Genomic DNA, 27,370 nt, shown 5'->3' with positions numbered 1-27,370 from the left:
CGGCTGAAAATGGACATCAGTTCAAATAATTTTTTTTTTTATTCCACTCTTTTTTTTTTTTTTAAAACATAGAATTTAAGTACAACAAACCGAAATACAATATGGATCTCTGCATCAGCAGAACACAACAACAAAAAAAGAACAGAAAGTAACAATTGTCACTTGTACTGAGTATTTGCAGTATAATGCCATAGATATGATAGCATCAAAGTAGCTTAACCATGTAACAACATTTCAGGAAATCATTTTTGCATTATATGTATCCCATTTTCAAATTTATCTATAGTATGGCGAAGTACAGCGGTGAGATGTTCCATCGATCTCTGAGACGTGTGTACAGATCCAGCAACGATGGAAGAGCAAAGCGTCTCCAATTCAAAGAAATCAGACACTTCGCTGCTGTTACTATATGTAGAAACAACCTGGCACTGGAACCCCTAAAGAAACTAGGATAAAGATTAAGTATATAAATTTCGGGGTCCAACGAGACTTGCACATTCAGAATCCTGCCAAAAATTCTGGAGCCGGGTAGTTTCAGAAAATGTGAAACAGAGTAGCATCCGTTCTCTCCACATCTCCAGCATATATTGGGAACTGATGGGTAAAATTTATGTAAGAGCTCAGGCGTGCGGTACCAATTCAGCAAAAGTTTTAATGATTCTCTTTATACAGAGTGCAAAAACTCTGGCCCAAATCGTCTGCCATTTTTCGGGGGTAAATTGTTTATCCATCCATGCCATCTGGCCATAAAGTAAAGGCTAGAGATTAGGCCCTTGGTAGAAGGACCCTGTGCACAAAGCAATTTAAAGGCGTGGGTCTAAGAGTTGTTTCTGTCCCCAATATGGAGAAAATAAAATAATTAATTTGGTGGCAGGTCAATTCCGCTCCCACCAGACAAAGGTATTAATCTACCAACTCCCCTAATGGGAGTGGTTTACATGTAAAGGGGTCCAAATTTGGAATGTAAAGTGGAAGAAGCAGGATGGCACTCACCAAGGTTCACTGACGATCCTGACACCATGTAGCAAAAACAAGTTTCTTAATTAGGCATCAAGGGAGTACATACCAAGGGGAGGGTGAAGAGATGTTCCTCCTGCGGTGCAAACTGGAGCGACGGCTGTTTCGCGCTACGTGCGCTTCTTCCGGCTCACCTCACCTACCCAACCTGGTTTTTATGTATTAATTGGGGTAGCCAGTCCTCCAACCTATTAGCTAATATTTTGGTAAAGATCTTCAGATCAGACTTCCATAGGGATATAGGCGAAAGCTTGTGCAATCTAGGGGATCTTTTCCCGTTTTCAGGATCACCAATATAAACAACCGTAGCATAGCCTCGTGGAGATTTCCGGATATGGAAAAGAGTCAAGCACCTGGAAGGGGCAGGAGCAGGCTATCAAGATCGCTACCCCTGCTGTTTTTGTTGCTGAAGTAGCCAAATATCCTCTTCTAGGAGATCTAAACATTCTCGATGCTGTAAAGTAAGACATTTCTTGTAAGAATGTCTGGTTTAAGCTGGTTTAACTTGTGCAGCAACAATCGACGCTTGGAGTTGGAAATCAACCCTTTAAGAGTTAAGGTAAATGATTCTAACCATCTCTTATGATATGAAGTCAAACTAAATGTAGTCCTCAAGCACAAACAGGGTGTGTTGCAGAGAGTGCCAGGTTGTTTGTGTACAGTTGTAGTGACATTAACAATATAAACATTTAACATCAAAGGTAACATAAAAGTTGTAAATCTAAAAAATACATTTTTGAATATATACCTCGGATTTCATACGGGGTGAAATGTCCTCTGGACAGGTTCCGAGGAATGGGTGATGCATCCATTCGTGGTCAAGCCCTGAAGGAGTCTAACACCGAAGGAGGCAGACAAACCCAATCCTGGTTAGCGTGGCAGACATCTAACCTTCTATGCGCCACAAAATTGACATTCCAAGGCAGTCCATTCGGGCTGACAAAAAAAAAATGAAATCATAAAAAGGATACCAGGTGGAGCAAGAAGCTACTACCCTCTATGGAAACTACAACACCAGCGCCCCAGGGGGACTCTGCTGATCACGGTCCTTTAGCTTCTTGGACCTTTTGGTGTGGTGCGCAGGTGAGCAGGAAGTGGAGAAGATCTAGTCGGCTCTGGTGATCTCCGCAGTTCCTTCCTAGGAGCATTACGTTGCCAGGTCGGTGAAAGTGGTGGGTTTGAAGAAGGTAGGCTCCATTCTGGGATTATTGGGTCCGGCAGGTCTAGGGAGTTAGAGAAGGCATTCAAGTCCGCTGGATAGCGCACTATTGCTGTTCTATTGCCCTTTCAGGCTGCCAGGCTGAATGGAAATTCCCATCTGTAATGCACATTAGCTTTCCTTAGAACCTCTAGCAGGGGGCATAATTGTTCTCCGATGTTCTAATGTAACCCATGAGAGATCTTGGGAAAATTGTTGGAAATCAATGTGGGTTTTTTTACGTGCTTTAGCCATGATCTCCTCCTTCAGGAGAAAGTCGGTAATGCAACAGATATTTGGGCTCATTCACTAAGGGTCCGAATGCCGCACTTTTGTCGGGTTTCCTGAATATTTCCGTTTTGCGACTAATTGCCCCGGGAATTGCTGCACGTGATTGGACGTGACGGATTCAGAAGAGACGCAGAATTTAAAAAACAATGTGTCGCAAGATCAAGCACTTACATGCACCAAGAAGAAGAAGGTGAACTCCGGTGGACCTCGGCGCAGCAGCAACACCTGCTGGATATCGGGCGCACGACCTTAGTGAATCCCGGCAGACAACGTGCCGCGGGATCGCAACTGGACTAGGTAAGTAAATGTGCCCCAATGTCTCTAGGGTGTCCAGAGATGGGCTTTCAGTCTAAGTGCTCGATGAGCCCTGTCCATTTTAATGGGAACCTCTGGGTTCCTACCTAGCAAGGCACAGAACAGTAGGTGGAGAAATGCCAATAAACTTTGAGCATCCTGCACCTCCGGGATCCTTCTGACCTTGATATTATTTATCAGACCCCTATTATCAAGGCCCTCCACATGGGACTGCAGGTCTGGTATCTTCTCAGATTGCTCCATAAGGAGGGAGTGGAGGGTGTTAATGAGACACTGTAGCCTGGTGGCTAGGGCTCTCAGGACACTCTGCAGGCACTCAGGAGCCACTGGTATGGCAAGGTTAATTAGTAGGGACTGCACTGCATTATATCCCCTCTCAAGTTAGGGCTTTGGGCAAATTCCTGTCCCAAGTGTACCTCATTGGGGTCAGTTCGCGGCTGACTGTTGTTGCTTGGCGCTGCAGGGGTCCGCTTCTCCCCTTGTATGCCAGCCTGTACGACTGCTGTGAAGGATGGAGACGGGCCCTGTGTGCTGGAAGGCGCGGGAGTCTCAGCCCTCGGCGCCATCTTGGATCTGGCACGTATCTCCCAAAACACAAACTCGTCCAGGGTACAGGGAGCAGAAGCGCCGGGCCAGAGAGGCTCCCTGGAGCTTTGTGCGGCAGCGGTTGCCCATGGTGAGCCGGTAGGTGCTAGTAACCAAGCGGGTGGGTGCTTATTTTAGCCCCGGGTGATGGAGCTCAGTGCCGAGACGTCTTACTCGGCTGACATCTGGACATGCCCCCCAGTTCAACTAATTTCTAATAGGGAACAATGCAAGCTTGCCGTACGTACAGCAAAAGGTAGAGAGATGCGTTGTGCTCACCGTGCCATGACCAGTGCACTCCTATGGCAGCCGTATGCTACATGCTGTTTGTACTGTTGGTTTTTGCCCACCATAAACATTTGTTAGAAATTCCACCATATACATGCAGTTGCAGCCAAACATGGAAGTGAACTTTTTGTTGGCCGCAGGTAGAGCTTTTGACCACTTCAAATTGGTCAAAATCAAAAGTACTCTTTTTTGCAATGTTGCCCTTTTAAGTTGAGCTGCAAATGTTACATTGTGAACGGAATCTTGCTGAATTTTGGATATCGTATTAAGTTATCAGCCATTTTGCAAGAGGTTAAATGTTGTCTAAAGGAAGATATTTTGCGGCTTAATTTATCTTAAAGGGAAATGTCACCAGGAGACCCATTTTTAGCACTCCCCCAGTCCCCACAGAGCATAGTACATACACTGCCAAAGTGTTTTTGTATTAAAAATTGGTTTTACAGAAAAAAAATATATGTTATATTATACCTTTCCATAAAATGTGCTGTGTGACTAGGCAGTTGCCCAATGGGAGGGTCTGGAAAGGAGCAGTTCCCCCCCCCCCGCCCACCTTTGGGAAACATGTGACCTTTTTCAAATATATTAATAACTCCCCTTACTCGGGATTGGCTGTAGAGGAGCAGGGGGTGTCGCTAAGCCAAGTGATGGGTGTTTTCATATATTTGAAAAGGTCACATGGAGAAGCTGTTCCCCAAGGGTGGGGGGAAACTGCTCCTTTCCAGCCCCTCCCATTTGACAACTACCTAGTCACACAGCAGATGCTAATGAAAGGTACAACATATCTTTTTTTCTGTAAAACCAATTTTTAATACAAAACCACTTTGGCAGTGTATGTATTATGCTCTGTGGGGAATGGGGGAGTGCTAAAAATAGGTCTCCTGGTGACAGGTTCCCTTTAAGTACATTCAATTTTCCAGATAGCCTAAAATACTTTTTTAGTTTCACCTTGTTCTGCAGAGTGGAGATTACACTTTCCAGTCCAGGCACATGGTTTTCTGCAGAATAGTCATAAGGAAGTTCATGCAGTCTGTAATGAAGGAAAAGAATATCATTGGAAAGCTCTCTCCTGACATTATCAGTCTATGGGGTGCTGTGCTATCAACCTCCTTTCATTATAGGTCCAGGTATGAATCAAGAACTGCTGGATATTGTTGATTGCCTTTTGTTATACAAATTATTCATATACAAACCCATAAAAGAGATTCACAACATACCTAGAGTCTTCTGCACTGAGAATGTGAGGATTGTCTTCAGAATAACTTAACTGCTGGTCCCTTCGACTTCGGAATTGCAGAGAAAGAGAATCAAACTGACCATTGCTTCTACATCCTGATTCCACATAAAAATGAGAGAACAGGTCATATATAAATAACATAATAATTTACTGCTATTATCATCCTGCATGTACTGGGTTCTAAATCCAGTCTCTGAGCCCCACCAGCTTAGCTACATACCTCCTAACTTTTGGGCAAAAAAAAATACCTCCCCCTTTTTGATAAACCACGCCCATTGCCCCACTAACAAGCATAGTATAATATCAGCCTTTAAAGAGTATTCCCACGAGGACAATTTTCTTAAAGGACACCTACCATTTGGAAACACCCATCATTAGGCAAACATACCTTTAGACAGGAGTTGTTATGCAGATGCAGGTCTTGTAATGAACAGGAACATTGCTATTTCGTCGGAAAAGTGTTTTTAAATTTATGCTAATGAGCGTCCGTGCAGGGCGCTTGACGCTCGGGTTTTATCCTAATTATTCATGCCTACCGCCTGACTTAAGCAGCCCTGCCTGCCCTCCCTTTCTTTCTTCCGCGAGACGGTGACGTCACCGAGCTCTCAGGATCCATAGCACAGCCACGGGGAACAGTGTATAACAATGCATTATGCACTGCACACTAGACCTCCCGAGAGCTCAGTGACATCATGTAAAGGACCATGAATAGGCGAGACAAAGTGGGGCAGAGAGGGGTCATCCAATGGTCACCTGGGACAGCAGCTGAAAACCAGGACTGTCCCTCCGAATCCGGGTTGGTTGGGAGGTATGCAGCTGTACCTTAAAGAACGATACTTTAAGCAATAAAAATATTAACCCCCATCCTACTTACCGTCACAGCACTCCTTCCAGAAACTTAAATCTATCCCTGGAATATCCTCACATTTCTGCATGCCTTTGGGGAAGGAGGCTACATAGAAAACATCTTTCTGCACATGTTGGATATTGTCCCCATTATCACAGAGGATCCGAGCCAAGGAGGCCTGCTTTATCTGGGTGAGTTGAGCTGGAGTGAATACACCTGGGTTTCTATACCAGAATCTACAGGAAACATTAAAAAGTTAAAAAGCATCTCTAATTTAGCTTTAGAAATGATTACAAGTGCAGCTAAAATACAATACTAAGGAAAGGCTACACCAAATGTTTCTGAAGTTGAAAGTCCACTATGGCCTTTCCACTGTAAAAACTCCTTGCAAATACAGCTAGTGACAACCTTCTTTAGCTAAGAAATGTTAACCTTCCATCCCCATAAATTAATTTTATCTTAGATTACCTGGCATCGTAAGGGGCGTGTTCTTCTCAGCTGCCCCCTCTCATCTACTCCTCCCCATGTTCCATGCCTTTTCTCAGCATGTCATGTGACCAGGGTGATGTCATCTAAGGTCCTTTACTCAGTTACATTTGAAATGTCTACCCCATGTATGTATGTATCTGATCACATAAAATCACAGCATGTCTTTATGGAGGAGGAGTAGAAGTCCTGCAATGGAGGCTTCTTTGATTTTTTATGTGATAGATCTCCCCTATTGAGTGTATCTGGTGTATTGTTTCCACATGTTTGATTTGTGTTATGTTTTTTGTGTTTTTAAATTTTTGGACTTTTACTTGTACCGGCTATATTGCATTAACCTATACGGTTTTAAATGTGTTTTTAAGGCATACCTAATAAAAATCTTGACTGTTGTAGTTGCATATCTTTCTTGGTGTGGACCATGTATAGTTATTTTGGGATTTTTTGGGGGGCCAATCATTTTTTGCAGATGATCAGGATTTTAACTTTAAAAACCATTCACAGATGTGCTGTGGTTTAAGTTTACCATGAGTTGGGTGACTGAAACCAATTTGACTATGTGGAAATTGGTCCAAGGTCTCCATATGCACTTCCAATGTGTGCATTGAACACTTAAAATTTGATCCAGAGCACATTGTTGGGGATTACACCCATTCTTACAATGGATCATCAGCTAAAAAAAAAAAGCTTAATTTTGCACAAGAGTACTGACATTGGACCAAACAGATGCATTATGTATAAAGGCTGGTTTCTTGGGGTATTTTCTGTATCTAATGATACCCAAATTGTTTGAGAATGTCTGAGGTATCTGTCCATCTTTACATACATGTTTACGTTTTTTTCTAAGGCTGATGGGACAATTTGACGTGATAATGCCAAAATTGTTGCATAACATGACCAAGGCTTCAGAATTAACTAGGTCTTTATCCAGTAAAGCACATTTAGGAGTATCTCATTCTAGATGTTCAAATACTCAATGCACAACCACAAACCCATCAGCAATTGTTTATATTGTATAGCCATCGTGGCTTTCCTTTATAAGTTTGTATACCTTTGTGTACCTTTATAAGTTTGTGTACACTTTTTAATGAATTTTTGACTTTTGTATCTCTTTATGTAATAACTAATAAACAAAGGATCAACTCTTTTTTTTAAGGCTACATCCTTTTCTGTTATTTCCATCTATACAAGCACTGCACAATATGAGTACACCACCCAAGGGTGACCATACACCAAATTCATATACTTTTTTGGTATAACTACTATAATACTTCCCCCTATGTACAAGAATATAACTACTATAATACTGTCCCTGTGTACAAGAATATAACTACTATAATACTGCCCCCTGTGTACTGGATTATAACTACTAAAATACTGTCCCCTATGTACAAGAATAGAACTACTATAATACTGCCCCCTATGTACAAGCATAAAACTACTATAAAACTGGCTTCTATGTACAAGAATATAACTACTATAATACTGCCCCCTATGTACTGGCATATAACTACTATAAAACGGCTCTTCCCCCTTCCACAGACACCTATTCCCCCAGGTCTTCTCTCTTCTCACTCAGACAGCCCTCTCCTGCCCCAGTTCTAGTTCCCCCTCCCTCCTGGCCCCAATTGTTGTTCCCCCTACTGCCTCCAGTTCAAGTCCCTCCCTGCATACCCAATTCTAGTCCCCCCTGCTGCCCCCAGTTCTAGTCCCCCCTCGCTGCCCCCAGTTCTAGTCCCCCCTACTGCCCCCAGTTCTAGTCCCCCCTGTTATCCCCACTTCTCTCACCTCCGGCTCCCAGTTCTGTGAGCAGTCCTGTTCCGCAGGAGGCTGCATAGAGGAGAAACGGACGGTCATGTGATGATGACATCACATGTCTTTGAACTTCTCCTCTATACAGCTGGGATGGTCCTGCACCTCTGTGTGCTTACTGCACACTTGTTTTATTACGTTTTTGCCGCGAATTGCAGAGTTAAAACTGAGTAAAATTACGGCCCTGCTGCCGCACTAAAAGCTGCAGGCAGCAGAGTGGGGGCTGCAACCTGTGGGTTGTCGGGCCACGGGTTGAGCACCCCTGCTCTAAGCAGACACATTGGGGCATATTTATCATTCCACCTCTTGATATATAGGGGCAGGCGGCCGTGCAGCATTTAATCAACGCCAGGCCCTGGCCCTGAAAATTCACTGGCAGCAGCGAGTGACCGATGCGGGGACAGTGATGCTCCTTGCCAGTCAACTCCCAGCCTGCCATGCCCTATACTTGGCCAGCCGCACTCCCCCTCACGTCCATTCACACCCCACTGGCGTGAAGGTGGCGGAGAGGGAAAAATAGTGCTGACGTGGCGCAGAGGCCCTGATAAATATGCCCCATTGGGTCTCATTTGCTAAGGGTCGCGGATTGCACTTTGGTCGGAATTTGCTAATTTTCTGAGGGTTGCACAGCTTGGACAGGTATTTAGCAAGTGTTTGCGCTGGGATTGTGTCGCAAGCAATCGTTTTTTTGGCTTAGCATTGGTGGCTTCCATGTGACACAAATTAGGGGACGTGCCGTTGGATGATTCGACTGATTCGGACTCAGCGCAGGATTTAACTTTCAAATTGTGTCACAATCCAATGCACTTACATGCACCACTTAAAAGAAGGTGAACTCGTCGGAAATACACTTTCGGTGAACTCCATCTGATGGGTAAGAAAATGTGCACCATTATGATGCATCTGGTTCTGTGAGCTGACAATGTGGTTATATTATCAGGATCCAGGTTTATATAAACTTTCATTTAGCCTCTGGACATTGTACTAGTATCTGACACATAGTAAGAGAGATGAGACAGATCAGAGATGATGAGATGCCTATTACACACAATGATAGTCAGCTCTGCTGTATCTCTTCTATTCCACAACTGTCTGTATCTTTACACTTCTCACGCTTCTGCCGGAAGGAACTCTGTGTGTGTGTATCACAGCAGGTCAGTGTATGGTCTGCAGAGGGCCGAGGCTAGAGTGCAGGGAGCAGAGAGAGAAAATTCGGCTCCATGGCCATCACACAGAAATCTAAGATGGCTTTCCCGACCCCAAGTCAGAAGTTAAAGGGTCGTGTCTAGGGACAGCTGAAATTGTGTACACCAGGACTGATAGAGACAGGTTGGACTTACGTATATCCGTAAAATGCTCTATTATTGTTAATAACCGAGGATAACAAAATAACACATTCTGTAATTCAAAGTACATTTAAGAAACTTGTCTTAGTGGGAATACCCCTTTAAGCAAACATCCAGCATTTTGAGAAATCCCTCCCATTACATTTTATTCTGCATTGATTCTGGATATTAGGTGTCATAATAATTTGGCTGTGCGTATTCTTGCACATATTGGTAGGAGAAGTTTGATTCTTGTACAGCTAGTATTGTATTAGATATACTGTATTATTCTCCATAGAAGGATTTAAAGTAGCATTTTGACTAATAAGAAATAGGCTTAAATTGCAAAGTATTTTCTTTTTGACACTGGTCCCTTAGTACTGGAACACAATATTATATTTACCTGTCTCCATCTCTAAGTCTTTTGAACTGAGTCACTAAAAGGCACATTAATGTGGGTCCAAGTCGGCTTCCTGGTACCAAATCCTCCACCATTAAGGCTGGGAAAAGGTCTACATTTTTCGGCGTCCCATATAAGCTGAAATTAATATAAAAAAAAAACATTTAAAGACAAGTCCCATTTTTATACATATGATTTAGTGATATGCGTAATTCTCTATACAACTGGGCCTGTACGAAATAAAGATGATGTATGATAAATAAGCAAGTTTGAGAACAGTTGTGATTTAACCATATTTTAAAGGGAACCTGCCAGCAGAAACTGCCCTAGATAAATCACTAACAGTAAGTTGTCTAGCAGTGGCATAACTAGGAATGAGAGGGGCCAGTTATCAAACATTTGTTGTAAAAGTAATTACAACAAGGTTTGCACCAAACATTTTACTGCACCAAAGCATTTTATTAGTGAAGGCCTCCCTTCACTAATAAAATGTCCAGCAGCGGCCTCCCTTCACTAGTAAAATTTCCCAGCAGCGGCCTCCGTTCACTAATAAAATGTCCAGCAGTAGCCTCCCCTTACTAATAAAATGCCCCAGAAGCAGCTTCCCCTCACTAATAACATGTCTAGCAACGGCCTCACCTCACTAATAACATGCCCCGGCAGCGGCCTCCCTTTACACATAAAATGCCCCAGCAGCCTCCCCTTTACACATAACATGTCCCAACAGCAGCCTCCCTTTACACATAAAATGCCCCAGCAGCCTCCCCTTTACACATAACATGTCCCAGCAGCAGCCTCATTCCCAGCAGTGGACTCCGTTTACAAATAATAAACTTTTATATTCACCCTGCGGTATAGAAGTGGAGATTGGGTCTTCCCTGTGTCTTCACTGTGTCTTTTCACCAAAATAGCAGCTTGGCTTCTCCAGGCTTCACCGCACCTCAGGTCACAGATTAACACCTTCCAGATCATATTTCTTTCATGACCCAACTCTGTGGCTGAATCCAGAAAATTAACTTTGAAATGAAATCTAAATTGGTTGTAGAAAGTCACAGAGGTGGAGAGTTTAGTACTAAAGTCATGCTCTCTTCTCCACAGATCAGTCCCTGCAATGTAATTGACAGTCTTTTATCCAGGGACAACACTTACCATCTCTCCATAAGTCTGGGTCATGATCTCATTCACAGCAGAGGTGTGGAGAGCTTGACATTAGTGCTAAAATCTTCGCCTCCTTGACTTTATACAACCATTTTAAAGCTAATTTTCTGGATAATGCCACCACACTAGGCCATGAAAGAAATGTGTTCTGGAAGGTGCTAAGCTGCTTGACAACAGACTGGTAGGGTTTAGGCCAATTTCTACTGACGGGTTCCCTTTAATTGTCTTCTGACTAAACTAAAATCAGGGACCCTTTCATGTATCTGAACACCCAAATGAACACTAGGACTTTAAAACTAATTTTGAGAAAATGGTACCTCACCCTGCCTGCAAAGCAGGTGTAAAACGTGCCAGCACATTCGCACAGCTGACCAGGTACCTGTACCTCAATCACAGCAGGTACATCAGATCAAGGGAACCTTTTCCTGCAGGTCCTCTAATGTTCTCTACCTTATTATGTGTCAGCAGTGTCCAACCACAGGCCTTTATGTTGGGGAAACAGGCCAGAGACTCCATCAACGTATGAACTCACACAGATCTGATATTAAACATGAAAGGAAAGATCTCCCAGTGGCTGCACATTTCTCCAGAGAGGACCACACTATGGAAGATTTGCCGATTACTATTTAAATGGGACATTTTAAGACACAGAGGGAAAGGAAAGAATGGGAGTATACATTAATGCAGAGATTCAATAACTTACAAAGTGGTCTTAACATTCATGCCAGCTTCATGACCTCCTACCTCTGACCTGGAGGCCACAAGCAGATAAGAGCCAGGGCTCATTTGTCTCGCCTCATAGGTTTTCAATGTTTTTATTGCCATCCTGTTGTAAATAAGATGTCCCTGTTTTTATCAATCTGTTGTTTTAGAGGTTTTTTTAATATACTCTGATGATCACTGTTTAGTGTGTATAAAATGCTGTGAATTTTTGTGAAGTTTCATGCATAACATGTCTGACGAAGAGAACTAGTATTCTCGAAAGCTCACCATCAAATATACTCAGTTAGCCTCCTCCTTCCAAAATAAACTTAAAATGATGCTGATGAGCCTGAGGGGCTACTGGGGTGTCTACCCTCTGTACTGCAGATTCCCTGGCTGTTAGACTTTCTCCCCCTCTCCCTAAGCACTTCCTCCTCCATCTGCATGATGTAATCTAACTGCAGCACAGGAAATTTCACAAAGGGGAAGGGGGCGTGTTCCATGCACACTGTCGCAGTAGCCTTTCTGACTCATTAGCATATTTTTAAAAGTTAATATAAGAAGGTTATCACAATCATAGTTCTTGGCTCTATCAAAAATGTGTTAGTACCGGACCAGCAATCGCGCAACTGCAACCAGGCTTGGTGCTAGCTGTCATACTAGGCAATTGGTGGCGAACTCACCCTGCAATGTCTCTGCGGGCTAAGGCCCTGCCTACAGCAGAGAAACCGCCCTGAGATGGGTGTAGCAACTATCAGGAACCTAACTGACAGTACTTGAGTAACCCTACAAGATGATAGGGAAGACTTACTTTGTCTAGCAGCTGCTGGATGGTGGAGCGGACAGGTGACAGGAATCCTGAGATAGACCAGTGTTCACACTGGTGCACAGAAATCTAACACAGCTCTGAGAGAGGAGAAGCAGGATAACACCGGGAGAGACACAACACTGTGGGACAAACAACAGATATAGACAGACAAGCGGAGTCAGATGGAACTGGATCAAAACCAAGATGGCAGCAGAGGTACAGAATTGTATAGCAAAAGAAAGGTCAGTAGGCAAAGCAGAAGTCAAAACACAGAATAGCAAACAAAGGTGGCAAGAGCACTAGATACACAGATAGACTACAATAACCAGCACCCAATCAAGGGGTTGGGCAGAATATAAGGCAGCAATGGACGCTACCTCCAGCACTGACTGGCTCAGCCGTCTATCACTCAACCACAGCTGCAGACAAAACGAGTTCACACCCAGCTTTCCCAAAGATCAGAAAGGGAGCTGTCAATCACAGGGAGCTCTGGGTGTGGTTTTCCAGCAAGAAGCCTGAAACCTGATCCCATCAGAACAATTTGAGTTCTGACAAAGTGTCTCTAGTTTATCATACTTGATGTTGATAGTAGATTTCCTTTAAGGCTTTAATGTTTGCATGGGGTTGTCAGAAATCCCCTACATTAAAATGCTACGCTATGTGGATTAGCATAGTGGAAGATGACAGGAAAGATGTCATGTGTGCAGATACCATTCAGGCAGAGCTTTGGTGTATATACAAAAGGAGTAAAGAAGCTCACCTCCAGAAGGCATCTATTTCCAGTGCTCTTTCCCCTCTTGTTGGGTCAGAATTGGTGAAGTCTTATTTGGCTGAGCCAATCATTGGCCTCTGTATTCAGGTACGAGTGTGTTTAACTGAATGAATGGGGTGTGCTGGAACCAGGACATTTTTTTAACACCACACTCTTAAATGTGGGAAATTACCTTTAAGGACTGGTTAACCATCTACAGAGACTATAGCCAACATTTTCATCATCCACTAAACTACATTAGATAAGGCTGGAGAAAGTGGTCCTATAAGATTATCAGAAACATGTGTAATCCTAGGTCCATCCCAGAGGTGGAAAACTTACCAAAAGTTAATGTTAATTCCCCCCAATCTGTTTTTTTAATTAGGGGGGCACAGGTTAGTACTCATACCTTGGTTTTGGTACCCAAAAGTTCAAATAATTTTATGCCTAAAAAAAGCCATTATAACTGCCATACGTAGGGGGATTTTTGTCAGATTTAGCACTGGGGCCAAGCCTATAAATAAGAATTTTGTTGTATACCATTTGATTTACAGGTCATTATTGGCCTCTCTATATATCATAGAAAAATGGAAACCAATGTCTAATAATTCTTAGGATGATGTGTGTTATAAAGAAAACAATATTCTCACCTGCGTAGTTTCTCCCTTATATCTTGATTCTTAATCTCTTCTTTAAGGTCTTCAAAGTCCTGGGCTGATGTGAGATTACAGAAAACTCTGAAGTCATTGTAGGGAGGAATACCATGGTCTCGTCCACGTTGGATATTAATTGCGGCAAGATCCAAGGACACAGTGTGTACAGCAGAGAACAGTTTCTCTGTGAGTTCCAAATTCAGTAGCTCTGCAGGTACCCTCATCTTTGCAGATACCCCATAAAGACCCCGAAGCACTGGATCGATACCTCTTTCCTGGATTAGCCTAAATGGACTAAAGAAAGCTTTGTGCAGTGGGAGATGTCCTTCTTCTATAGTCTGAAAGCTTTCATTCAGTCGATAAAGAGTAGGGTTTATCAATGTGTGTCCAAATCGGAATGCAGCAGTTGCAAAGGAATTAAAGATCCCACTATTGACATTAGGGTCATAGCCTCTGTATTCCCCCAACATGTTCAGACCAGTTTCTCCAAAGATTTTAGGAAGCCAATGTTCATATGTGATGTGCTGCATTTGAGCACCAACTATTTTCCGGGCTTCATGGTAGATCTTATCCCCATTCCAGTGTTGATTCAATTTGAGCAGAACTTTTGCAATACGATTATGTTCCCGAAACCATAGTGTGTGCATAGAGGTTAGACCAAGCTGTTCATTAGCTCGATGGTCTCCTGCAAGAAAGCACGGAACAGAACTTTCTCTTTCATCCCTCATACATTCAGTTGGAGGTCCAATGGCAAAAGGCATTAAGTGCTTTCCTGAAGTAGGAACCACTTGGCCAGCTTTAAGCATACCCTTCTGGTTAGTAAGATCTCTCAGCTCACTGGATTCCTTCTCTGTACTTCCATAAACATTGGAAGCATCTAAGTATGAGGTCAACATATTAACCTGCTCTCGATAATAAACAGAATCCATAAGGAGAGAAGTCACTCCACTCCCACAGACTGGACTGGATCGAGCAAAGAACATGCACCGCCCACTGCTTCCACGTGGATCATTCTCAGGTATATCAATAGGAAGACAAGGAGGATCATTGGAGCAAACTTGGCTGCAAGGTGCAGAATCTGAAAACCTGGACATACTGAGGGCTGGGATGGTCTGGTCTAGATCATGGTCCAAGAATTGTCCCCACTGCATGATCATGTGTGTGTATTGAAAATCTGGAGTAATGGTTTCTGATCCAATCATGGTTGTGGACACCAGACGTGGTAGAGGTAAAGGCAAGACTCCTGACTCTTCTGAGGTTCCTAGTCCACGTGGAAGATTAATTCCGTTCTGGTAGGTGGGTTTCAGAAGGCGCTGAAAGGCAGTGAGGGATGCTCCCCATGTTGGATGCTGTAGGTTATTACAAGTTCCATCATGCATGCGATAACGTTGGTGAAAACAAATATCAGAGCAATTTGGGGCACGTCTGTGGGCAGAACAGCCAGACACATTGGCAATCATGCTGATGTAGTGAGGGGAAACCAAATCCCTGTAGTGGTAGCCTGTAAAATTAATTCACACAGAAATCAGTCCACAGATAACAAATATAAGAAGATTACCACAGTCACGTTGCCTGGATCTATGAGTAAGGGTTCCTGGTTTATCATGATGGATTTTGATGGTAGATTTTTTAAATAGTTCTAAGATTCAAATAACATTGTGGCTTTCAGTAACAATCATAAGGAGAATCTTTTAAATATTATATATAAATTATACACATAAGGAAATTTGTTATTCCTTATCCACAGGACAATTAACATATCCATAGGACCAAAGGTTTTATTATACATGACATGGGGGAGGGGGCTTAAAAAAATAATATAGAGCATATACTCATCTTTAGGCTCCTGTATCAGTAAAATAGAGAGGTGAAGCTAATAACCATACACTCTAACAACCATTTTTTACTATTATAACAATTTTCTTACAGCTGTTAGGAGGTGCCAGTATACCGATTCCATTTCGAGACCAGTCGTGAGAGCCAAACTTACTTGTTATATTAAGATCTTCAGTAAGCCCTTGATGCACATGTTCCTCTATAAGTTTCAGTGTCATTTCTAGGATTTCTGCTGCCCTTATAGTTTCAATGGCTTCAGGGTCTCTGGGATAACGGGAAAGTGCCATGAGGTCAGCAGGAGATTTGGGAAGTCTGTGTAGAAAATAAATAAGATAAACAAGTTTTTAGTACAAATGTATACATTTTGTATGAAAGATAATCAAAGCATTTATCCGTTTAGCAGATGCTCTGGATGTAAATTTCACAAAGAAAAATGTTTTTTAAAAAGTGTTCATTTCCATCCATAGAGATGCCTGTGAAACAAGTGTCCTACCGGCTGAACAGATGTCTGTGGGTGGTATTGAAGCCTGCGTTGACACTATGTATAGCCTCTTGTAATGACGTCTCCACATAAGCATCCCCAATTCGTACCATATCTGAAGAAATTAGACCATTACCGTATACAAAGTCTTTGAGATTCAAAATATTAGAATACTGTTTTGGACTAGACATGCTTACCTGGTGACTGTACATAAAGCTGTACCGACACAGAGTTGACCCCCATTGAACTTGTAGCATGACATTCATACTGGCCCCCATCGAGATGGCTGATCCTTAGGATCTGGAGAGTCCCTGACTCCTTAATTATGTGCCTTCCATCATTTGGCAATTCATCTCCTGATGACAAGAGAGTATACACTCAGACCATAGCTCATAGCTGAATGATATTACATGTCTGTTAGATCACACATGTAGAGTAAAGGCTACAGTTACATCATTTAAAATTAGGTTTTCTTTCTTGGGATTTAGGACATTATCATTACCAGGCCTATAATAGAGGATGATCCATTCTTAGCTTCAAGTTTGACAGATTTTTAAGAAGTCTTATTACAGTGTTAGTTGTTCATTCACATGATGAGGAGATGTCCACATAACATATTTTTTAGAAAAATATTCTTGCGACCTGTAACTATTTACTTTTGTGGAGGTTAGTGATTTTTAATTAAAATGAAACATTAAAAGCCGATATTTTTAGGTAGAAAACTGGTTCAGTCTTTTTTTTTGTTATACATTTCTTACCTGGTCTAGATGTGTACACCTGAAGGCAAAAACCTAGTTTTGGAATTTTATCTGTGTCTTTACGGGTACTCTATATTTACAACATTGTAGGAGTTATCAATGAGTTGGAAAATTTTGCCTTACTTATCACTGATTGTTTGGTTTCTACATTTATGAACATGTATTGTCTTACAACACTTGAGTTCACTTTAAGTGTAGCCTTTTCAGGACACTGTTTTGAGTCATGTGTTTTATGTCATGGTGAGGGCTGGCAGTCCGAAAGTTTGTGGCACAAAGCCCAAGCCAAGATCAGCAGCAGTGTTATAGGATGGATTTGGATCTTAGCGTTTCAACAAGTGTAATTCTTTGCACAATACAAGTGTTATACAATTTTCTAACATACTTTTTATAGCAATTCTTCACTTTTTATACATTTCTGCTTGCTTATATCAAATTGTAAACTCATTTTGCAGAATCTTTCTCTGTCTCTTGATTATATGGCACAGTACAGGCCATCAGAGATGCACCATTTAACAAAGACTTGCACCTGTACGTTCATCAAATGACCAGGACACAATTTCATCCATTGCAGGAATCGAAAAGTGCAGTGAATTGTGGGGAACAAAAGTTTCAATAAAATAACATAAAGCAGAATGACAGTAATTGATTTCATTATACAAGAGAAAGCACTTATTTGCGGAAAATTGAATATCTAAGAGTTATTTGGAGATTTGCTGCGTTAGACTTAACTAAGCATAGGGGCCTTACATAATTCTACAGCCTTGAGATGAAAAGTCATGTTGTATGAAACCAAGAGCTTACTAGGGTCTTACAACAATATAGTTTGGAAAGGAGGAGAGCACTACCTTGTTTGGTCCATGTTATGACCGGAGCTGGTTTCCCACTTGCAACACATGGGAACTGAGCATCTTCACCTTCAGTCAAGGTCTGGTCGTTGGGAACCACAGTAAACCTCTGCACTTCTAGAAATAGAATAATTCATTCAGGAAGTATGAATTAAGTAAAATATTAAGTATATAGTAAAATATTAAGTATTAAGTAAAGTATTAACTAAAGTATTGGTATTAAGTAAAATATTTTCTACTTTACAATTTTTCGTTTCAGGCGCAACAATTATCAAAAGAATAATTGGCCCTACTTTAAATTTAGTATTTTTTCAATCTCTGTTAACAAAAGCCCCTTGTACTTTGTATTACCTTGAACAATAACAGAAGCAGATGCCTTTATGGAGCCTTCGCTGTTGCTGGCGTGACACCAATAAAGCCCTTGTTCAGAGAAGGTGACATTTTGGATGTACAAGCCTCCAGAGCTAGTGACGGTGAAGTGATCATTAGAGGAGACAAAATCTCCTGTGCCTGTGGTCCAAGTAATACGTGGCTGGGGATCTCCAGAGACACCACATTCTAGTGTTACACTGCTGCCCACTAGGGCCTCTGTGTTCTGGGGCTGAATGATGAAAAACGGCTTTGCTGTAAGAAAGAGATTATAAATTAAGATATTGAAATGTTAGACACAGAAAATGATAGTACAACTAATGCCCAGTTTCATTTATCGAAGAACGTAAGGGGCAAATGAGGTTCACTGTGGATATACGTAACGTTATACACATACAGTATGTCCTTGGGAAAGTTAATATGGGAGACTCCCTTGTTAAGAAGTAATTATCAAAGAGCATGGCACACACCAATGAAAAAGTCTTTTCTTCTTTTATTAGTGAAAATTATTTACATATATAGCCTTCACCGTAGTGCATACAATAAATATCATATAGAAAGCAGATCAAAATTATACAATGTTTCGGTCCTCTTAACGTTTGTCAAGTTAGATCAAGGAGTGGCAGCAAGTTGTGGCGAGGCTGTGTCTGCATCTGGAGAAAACAAGGTTTTATCACCAGTGGCGACAAGGTTTCTTTACTGTAAGAACTGTGAATCTGTGAAGTAGCCTGCCTCAGGTGCTGGTCAGTACACAGTAGAGACAGCAGAGAGCATCTAGAAGGGCCTAGATGCCTTTTTACATCTAAATAACATTGACAGTTATATTATAATATAGGATTGTTTCCTTTAAATCCCTTCCTTATCCAATCCCTCCCCTTCCTTGGTTGAACTTAATGCACATTTGTCTTTTACAACCGTATAAACTGTATAAGAAAAAAGTAATACAGAAGGTCTTTGATTTAACTGAACACAGATGTGAACATAGTCCAATACTGACATTAAAGGTTCCCCCAGTGGGGGGATGGTCACAAACTGTTTCCCATGACTATGAATGGCTTCCTTGGCTATATCACAAGTTTAGGAAAACTGGGTGACTACTAATAATGGTCAAACTTTCCCAAAAATACATACATTTACTGCATTACTTAATCTCCCAAGTCAACAAGCATGTTACTTACATCGGCTGCCAGAGTAACGTAGAATGGCCTCCTGTGTGCGGACTTCTCCAGCTATGTTTTTGGCTGTACACTGGTAAGCACCTTTATCAGACTCCTGTGTATTTTGGATCATCAGGGTGCCATCATGTAAAAGATTCAGGCGTCCGTCATAGCCTGTATCAATTTCATTGCTGTGCAGAAACCATACAAATAGTTATAGAGTACACTATACTAAAATTCTGATAGTAACTCCATAAATCTCACAGTGTGGCACTATAACCTCAATGAGCTTCCATACCATGCATAGCACAAATACTGGGTTAAAATAATACTGCACAGTGCCAAAATACTAGTATCAAGCACAACATGCATAACATTTTTATACAGTTGCCTAATACCACTATTGATGGTGACAACCACCATCAGGCCAATACATCCGAGTCCACATGTACAGCACTAAGGAGTTCGGCCTGGAACTCTTAAACAGGGTTTTGTATCCCCGCTGACACTTCTGCTAATCACAGGCATTGATCCTTTTGCACATTGTTTAAATATTATAGATTATATCTTTATAGTTTGGGAAGTGTATTACAGATAACTGTGCTTGATTTATTTAAACAGATATTTTATGGGTGAACATGAACACCAGTAATCTAATTTTCACTTTTTCACACACCACAAAATAATAAGAGAGAATAACACTTTATATACTACAACTACAGTCAGTCCCCGGGTTACGTACAAGATAGGGTCCGGAGGTTTGTTCTTAAGTTGAATTTGTATGTAAGTCGAAACTGTACATTTTTTGCTGTAATGGGACCAAGGATTATCAATAAAGCTTCATTACAGAAACCTTACAGCTTATCATTGCAGTCTGGGACTATAGTAAAGCATTCAGAAAGCTTCACCAGAGGTCAGAGTGGTCTGTCTGTAACTATGGATTGTCTGTAAGTCAGGTGTCCTTAAGTAGGGGACCGCCTGTATATTTAAACTACCCTGTTTCTCTGGAAATAAGACAGTGGGGCAAATTTACATAGCAACTTTGAACAGTGCAAACTGCACTATATGTATTTTGTCTGTGCAGAGTGCAGAGGGCACCAGATTCAGGATTTCTGGTGCCCCCTTCATTGCCCCAGAAGAGTGCACCATTTTTTTTTTTTCGGTGAACCTTTAACATATGGCGTGCAACACAATTCTGTCGGACTTTGGCGCACGGTCCAACTGAGCATCGGAACACCCCCTTCAGTGCAGAAAGTCACATGAAGAACAGTACAGCTGGGCCACAAAAGGGTCAGGTGCAGCATAAATGTGTTAGTAGAAGTTTGCACTAGAAAGAACCTGCATAGTCCGACACAAAACTGGTGCACGGCCCTAAGTAAATGTGCCCTAGAAAATCAACATTTATTAATATACTATAGTCACCACATACAGCAGCACAACCATCTGAATTCCATCATCTATTTCCATGTTCAATAATCTAAGGTACATTTACCTATCCCATTCACTGAATAGTGTCCAAAAAAATGACCACACAAATTATGTAAACTTGCTTCACTTTACTTCAAATATCATCCATTGTTAATTCCAACAAACTTGCAGTGTCCAGAGCATATCACAATAGTGTTAAATTGTAAACCTTTATATAGCTTGCAACTTGTTAAACCTTGGATAGTGTGAGTATCTGCTTATGCCAATATACACTCACCGGCCACTTTATTAGGTACACCATGCTAGTAATGGGTTGGACCCCCTTTTGCCTTCAGAACTGCCTCAATTCTTCGTGGCATAGATTCAACAAGGTGCTGGAAGCTCCTCAGAGATTTTGGTCCATATTGACATGATGGCATCACACAGTTGCCGCAGATTTGTCGGCTGCACATCCATGATGCGAATCTCCCGTTCCACCACATCCCAAAGATACTCTATTGGATTGAGATCTGGTGACTGTGGAGGCCATTTGATAACAGTGAACTCATTGTCATGTTCAAGAAACCAGTCTGAGATGATTCCAGCTTTATGACATGGCGCATTATCCTGCTGAAAGTAGCCATCAGATGTTGGGTACATTGTGGTCATAAAGGGATGGACATGATCAGCAACAATACTCAGGTAGGCTGTGGCGTTGCAATGATGCTCAATTGGTACCAAGGGGCCCAAAGAATGCCAAGAAAATATTCCCCACACCATGACACCACCACCACCAGCCTGAACCGTTGATACAAGGCAGGATGGATCCATGCTTTCATGTTGTTGACGCCAAATTCTGACCCTACCATCCGAATGTCGCAGCAGAAATCGAGACTCATCAGACCAGGAAGCGTTTTTCCAATCTTCTACTGTCCAATTTCGATGAGCTTGTGCAAATTGTAGCCTCAGTTTCCTGTTCTTAGCTTAAAGGAGTGGCATCCGGTATGGTCTTCTGCTGCTGTAGCCCATCTGCCTCAAAGTTCAGAGATGCTCTTCTGCCTACCTTGGTTGTAACAGGTGGCGATTTGAGTCACTGTTGCCTTTCTATCAGCTCGAACCAGTCTGCCCATTCTCCTCTGACCTCTGGCATCAACAAGGCATTTCCGCCCACAGAACTGCCGCTCACTGGATGTTTTTTCTTTTTTGGACCATTCTCTGTAAATCCTAGAGATGGTTGTGCGTGAAAATCCCAGTAGATCAGCAGTTTCTGAAATACTCAGACCAGCCCTTCTGGCACCAACAACCATGCCCCGTTCAAAGGCACTCAAATCACCTTTCTTCCCCATACTGATGCTCGGTTTGAACTGCAGGAGATTGTCTTGACCATGTCTACATGCCTAAATGCACTGAGTTGCCGCCATGTGATTGGCTGATTAGAAATTAAGTGTTAACGAGCAGATGGACAGGTGTACCTAATAAAGGTGTACATGATATTTGAAGTAAAGTGAAGCAAGTTTACATAATTTGTGTGGTCATTTTTTGGACACTATTCAGTGAATGGGTTATTTGAGGGGGAATTGGAGAATTCCCGTCCTAGACCACTTATACTATTCTGTATCTACTCCACATACTATCATTTTTTGCTTTTGGATTGGACATTTACCTATCCTGGTATTTGTGAAGAAAAAGCAACATTTTTTATTTAAAGGAGACAAAAAGCAACATTTATTCAAAAGACAATGATATTATCATTTTAAGAAATGTCAGTGGGGCTGGTGCTGTGAAACTATACAGATGTGAAGTTATACAGATAACACATGACTTCAATAAGAAAGTAGAGCCACAAACACAGCCAAGAACAAAAGGACATACTCTAAACTTTTTCCACGGGATCACTATGCTCATACACAGACTGTGAAATCCTTGCAAATAGGTATGGCAAAACTGTTGCTAGGCAGCACAATTATGCATCAATTCGCAGCCATGTGTGGAAGATGGCTGAGAAAAAGGCAAAAAATCATTGAAAAACAAAAAACGGAACTACAAACCCTAGTTTGCGGACAGAAGGAAAAAAAAGTTTGTGTGCCCAAGACTGAAAAAAGCGTTGGTTCGATATAATTCAAATGGGTAATTTACCTGTTGCCTCCTGTGTTTTCCCGCCCCTACCCCTTGTGTGTGTCTTTGTAAACCTGTTTAGGTTGTAGTTCTTGGTTAATACCAAATGGTCTGTAAACTACGTCTTCCATTATATCCACTCTGGCCAATGTGGCCTTCCATTTGGAACACCATGAAATTGGCCAAATGTTTTTGTATTATTGCTTTAAGGTTTTATATGATGTTTAACCCCTTAGTGACCAAGTTCATTTGCGCCTTGATTACCAAGGCCTATTTTTCAAAACCAGCACATGTCCCTTTATCTGGTTATAACTTTAGAAGGCTTTAACTTACCCAAGTGTTTTTGAGTTTGTTTTTCCGTTACATTTTTTTACTTCAAAATAGTCGGAAATTTAACATTTATTTATGAAAAAAGGTGAATTTGGTAAACATTTTGAAAAAGTGAGCTATTTTCAAACTTTCAAACAAAATATTCTGTTTTTCAAACTGATAGTAACTAATTTGGGTAGTAAGACCAACTAACATTTACCACATCTCAGCTTTGTGTTGGTGTAATTTTAGAAGTGTCGTTTTGTTTTATTACGATGCTAGAAAGATCACAATTCAAACAGCATTCTCAAAAATTTTCAAGAAAATTTTAGAGTCAATTATTTTAGGGACCATTTCTGTAGGGGTTTTGTAAGTCTTGTTAATAGAAACCCCCCACATATCACCCCGTTCTATTAACTTTGCCCCTCAAACGATACAAAACAGCAGGTAAGAAGCTTTTTAACCCTTTATGTATTTTACAGAAATTCAAACCAAATGAAGGTTTGATTTGGAATTCACCAACATTTATCATAAATACATTCATTTAGCCACAAATGTACCCACATTAACTGAATAAAAGTAGAAAATGCATCTAGGAATATATTGTGGGTTTTTTTCCGAATAAGTGCCCCCCTCCCCCCCAATAAGTGGATGTAATCCACCGTCAGGGCACATGGTGAGGCGTTAAAGGGAAGGAGCACCAATGAGCTTTTTTAGGGCAGATAAGTTTTCAGGTGCCATGATGTGCTTGTAGAGCCCTGGGGCCATGTTTACATGTGGCATTTCGGTTGCGTTTTGAAACACATTACAAAGGCTGCACCTACGCGTGTGATCACAAGTGGAGCCTTTGGATTGCGTTTCCATATGTAACCAAATGAGTAACTCAAAGCACCCTCCTGCAGTCCTCTGGGCAACCCAGGACTTGTTCAGTATTATTTTTAAGAACACTTCCTGGGCTACCCGAGACTGCAGGAAACGCAAGAAGGTGGGGAAAGGGCTGGATTATCACTGGTGCTCCTGCCCAGTGATTCCTCCTGTTCAGGGAGCAATAAATTGCTGATTAGATAGCAGTGTCTGCAATTTGTGATAAAGAAGTAGGTTTTTGGCTGTAGTTTGGGCACTCTGCCTCTAAAAGATCCACCATCACTGAGCCACAGGGTCTAACAACGGTAAGGGAGAGATACTTGGTGCAGAAGAGTTTCTACTGTGGCAAGGATATTGAGATATATCTAATCTACTACAATGTTGATATGACAGGACTTTTCATATTTTGAGACTTTGTTGGTTATTCATGGACTATTAAACAGCTCCTATTTTTAAGAGTTTGAGGTGTGAATGGTATATATAATGCAGAACTTTACTCACTTGTTGTGCAGCCATACAATGTTAGGTTTGGGGTTACCTTCGGCCCGACAGATAAAATAAACAGTGTTCCCAAGAATGACATCTGCATCTTTTGGTTCTGATACAATACGAGGTACCTCTGAGATAAAAGGAAATTGTCCGTTATCATGCGTACCCTCCATCTTTTTACGAAGCCTCCCTGGTAAATAAGACTACAATGTGATTTACTGTTATATCTTTAAATCCATAAGTCAGTATTTACCACAATTCTAACACTCTAATCATAAACCAGGAAGCTCTGGGCGATAAACTTTAAATTCTTTATCTACGTTGGTTAACTCCAATGTTATAATGTTTTTTTTACCAAATGATTATATGTGATTCCCTATTTTAAAACAAACAAAACAATACCCATATTATTATGCTCACCCTCCCCCCCACCTCGAGTTATGAAATTTGCTGTTCTGAAGCTACATGTCAAAAATATAAAAGTTAGCGGAAAGTAATCTGTTACTGTATCTGCCCTGATGAAGAGTATATTACCTCCTATCCACACTTCCCATGATTCCTTGTGTTTTCTCATTAAGTAATTTAGCAGCACATTTATTGAGATTCCTACATGTAAATCCACTTAACACTGCATATTGTACATACAGGATATATATGGTGACTAATCTGGCAGCTAGGAACATAGAGGAACATGCAGCATGTAATAAAAAGTTAAAACCAGCAGTGAAACAGTTACATGAAGTGTAGACTTTGTGCTGTGTGAGCGTTACTAACTTATAATAGCTTAATAGCAAACAAAAGATGGGGGATGGGGCAGCTGATGAGTCTATGACATAACATTAGGTGCAGAGAGACAGAGAATGCTCTGCAGAATCACAGACTTGGGTGGAGGGACTGATATTGAAGATGGGAAGTCTTGTACCTCACTTCTTTGTAGGAGACTTAAGCATCCACAGCACTGAGCATACTCCGGTACACATCAAGAGCACTGTCAAAAGACTTCCCCCTCCTCTCCCCAGAATAAGAAGGGAGGAGAAGAGTCTCCTCTTTGTGAAACCTTATCTGTAAACAACTAAACAGAATCACAGGAGAAATCAGCACAGCCAGGAGACACAGCTAGTGCAGAGCCAGGCTAAACTGAGGAGGATAACAAAGGAACTACTGCATATAGGTAATCAAAATAATAGGCAAAGTTGTTCTACATCCCAAGAAAAATTGATCTGCACTTAAATACATAATAAATTCAGATAGCTAACCGCAATTGAATTGATCTGCAGACAATGAACTCAGTGATGTCCCACGCAGGTTTACCGGGTGTTCACATGTTGCAGCTGTGTGTGAGCTGCTCCTCTCTGTGAATGTATGGAGAAGATCCACCAGCCACATAAGCTCACAGTCGCAGAATAAGGGATTGGAGTCCAGGCGTCTGTGCACACAAGAGTGAGCTGCTAAAAACATCAGTAACAAGCACATACTATACAACAGAGAATACTAGCACTTACAGCCGGGTCAGAGATGGAAGTTTAGAGAATGTTCCTGGCTGAATCCTACTGATTCGGTTATTGTGCAAAAACCTGAAAGCAAATAAAATAAATAAATACTGATAGTTCATGGACAGCAAACAGGGATATTGAAAGACACAGGACACAGATCTTATGCTCATTTTTTTACTGTATAAGGCTACATTCACACGTCTCCATAGAGATAAATGGCACTGTAATATGGGGAAATATAGGACATGTCCAATCTTTTCCTCGGGCACAGAGATGTACGGTGCCGCACGTGTGTGGCACCGTACCCCTCCATACTGTTCTGTGTGCCTATTGGCGGCCTATGGGGGATGTATATACGCCCACCCCCAACAGTCGTGGGAATAAAGCCTTATAGACTATATCATCGAGCGGTTTATTGAGGAGTTAACAAAAATGAATGATTTTACAAAAAGTATTTGCCTATAAACTCAATGCTGTCTTCAGCTAGAACCAGGCACCCTAACTACAGAATGACTCACAGTCTCTCCAGTTTAGGCAGATTTTCAAAGGTCTCAGCATCAAGCGTTTCCAGATTATTGAAGTGAAGATACCTGGTGAGGAAAGTAAAAGGGTTACGTAAAATAAACATGGAGAACATTGAAGAATTCATAGTTAGGAAGACCTGTTTTATTATCCAATTTGGACCCACTTGGACTAGTGAACTTACAGCTGCTGCAATGATCGAAGCCCATGGAAAGCGTTCCTCTGTACACTGCGGATGTCATTCTTGTAAAGGTACCTGAAAGAAAAAAGACAGGGCAGCACATAATGCAGAGCCCGATGCTACCAGGAAGCCACATTTATGGCAGATTATAGTTAGGACTCTAGCTGAACTGGACCCAGTGGGATTGATTACCCCACTGTGTTCTTCAACCTGGCGATCTAGCTGTCCAGGGAGCGCAATGCAACTTTTCCATGTTAAAATCCCCTAGAAAACTCCTAATCTAGGCTGCAATTTAGAGTACTATGTAACAACAGCACCACCTAGTGTTAGGAATTTGTATAAATTGTGTACAATATGCATGTATGTATTCTGTCTCAGTTAATGTGGTATATCTTTACCTGAGGTAACGCAGGCTGTTCATTTGCTAGCTCCCTGGAACTTTCTAAACGCCGAGATCTAGGGGGAGATTTATCACTGCTTCTACGCCAGTATTCTGGCATAAAAGCAGTGAAATAATTGCAAATTCTTGAGCAGTGCAGGAATTTGCAATTAAAATTGCAAAGCCATGTGAGCTTGGAGAGGGCTTAAAGGGACTTGGGGGCCGTTGGAGTCGATGTTCCTGCCATGTGCAGCATTCTTTTGATAAGACAACGAACATTCATTCACTTGTTTTT

At 41.6% G+C, this 27,370-nt stretch overlaps 1 protein-coding gene and 1 long non-coding RNA gene across 2 annotated transcripts in view; one reads left to right on the top strand and one right to left on the bottom strand.

The window, feature by feature from the left end:
- LOC140064222 (uncharacterized) overlaps nucleotides 1-14,941 on the top strand; it is a 113,759-nt gene extending 98,818 nt beyond the window's left edge. Inside the window, exon 2 of the long non-coding RNA XR_011847728.1 lies at nucleotides 13,915-14,941. This is a non-coding gene — a long non-coding RNA (uncharacterized lncRNA). The remainder of the gene's footprint in view (nucleotides 1-13,914) is intronic.
- LOC140064219 (peroxidasin homolog) overlaps nucleotides 1-27,370 on the bottom strand; it is a 40,602-nt gene that overhangs the window by 1,387 nt on the left and 11,845 nt on the right. Inside the window, exons 4-19 of the mRNA XM_072110895.1 lie at nucleotides 26,700-26,771; nucleotides 26,512-26,583; nucleotides 26,003-26,074; nucleotides 25,757-25,926; nucleotides 24,513-24,630; nucleotides 19,338-19,507; nucleotides 18,142-18,414; nucleotides 17,791-17,907; nucleotides 16,385-16,543; nucleotides 16,200-16,302; nucleotides 15,861-16,018; nucleotides 13,868-15,371; nucleotides 9,802-9,936; nucleotides 5,803-6,011; nucleotides 4,909-5,023; nucleotides 4,640-4,721 (exon numbers count right to left, since the gene is read on the bottom strand). Of these exons, the coding sequence (XP_071966996.1) occupies nucleotides 4,640-4,721; nucleotides 4,909-5,023; nucleotides 5,803-6,011; nucleotides 9,802-9,936; nucleotides 13,868-15,371; nucleotides 15,861-16,018; nucleotides 16,200-16,302; nucleotides 16,385-16,543; nucleotides 17,791-17,907; nucleotides 18,142-18,414; nucleotides 19,338-19,507; nucleotides 24,513-24,630; nucleotides 25,757-25,926; nucleotides 26,003-26,074; nucleotides 26,512-26,583; nucleotides 26,700-26,771 (3,529 nt within the window). The remainder of the gene's footprint in view (nucleotides 1-4,639; nucleotides 4,722-4,908; nucleotides 5,024-5,802; nucleotides 6,012-9,801; nucleotides 9,937-13,867; nucleotides 15,372-15,860; nucleotides 16,019-16,199; nucleotides 16,303-16,384; nucleotides 16,544-17,790; nucleotides 17,908-18,141; nucleotides 18,415-19,337; nucleotides 19,508-24,512; nucleotides 24,631-25,756; nucleotides 25,927-26,002; nucleotides 26,075-26,511; nucleotides 26,584-26,699; nucleotides 26,772-27,370) is intronic.

Source organism: Engystomops pustulosus, chromosome 6 (assembly GCF_040894005.1).
Source record: "Engystomops pustulosus chromosome 6, aEngPut4.maternal, whole genome shotgun sequence".
Classification (NCBI taxonomy): Eukaryota; Metazoa; Chordata; class Amphibia; order Anura; family Leptodactylidae; genus Engystomops; species Engystomops pustulosus.
The sequence above is the reverse complement of the archived record's forward strand: the minus strand, read 5'-3'. Positions and strand labels throughout refer to the sequence as shown.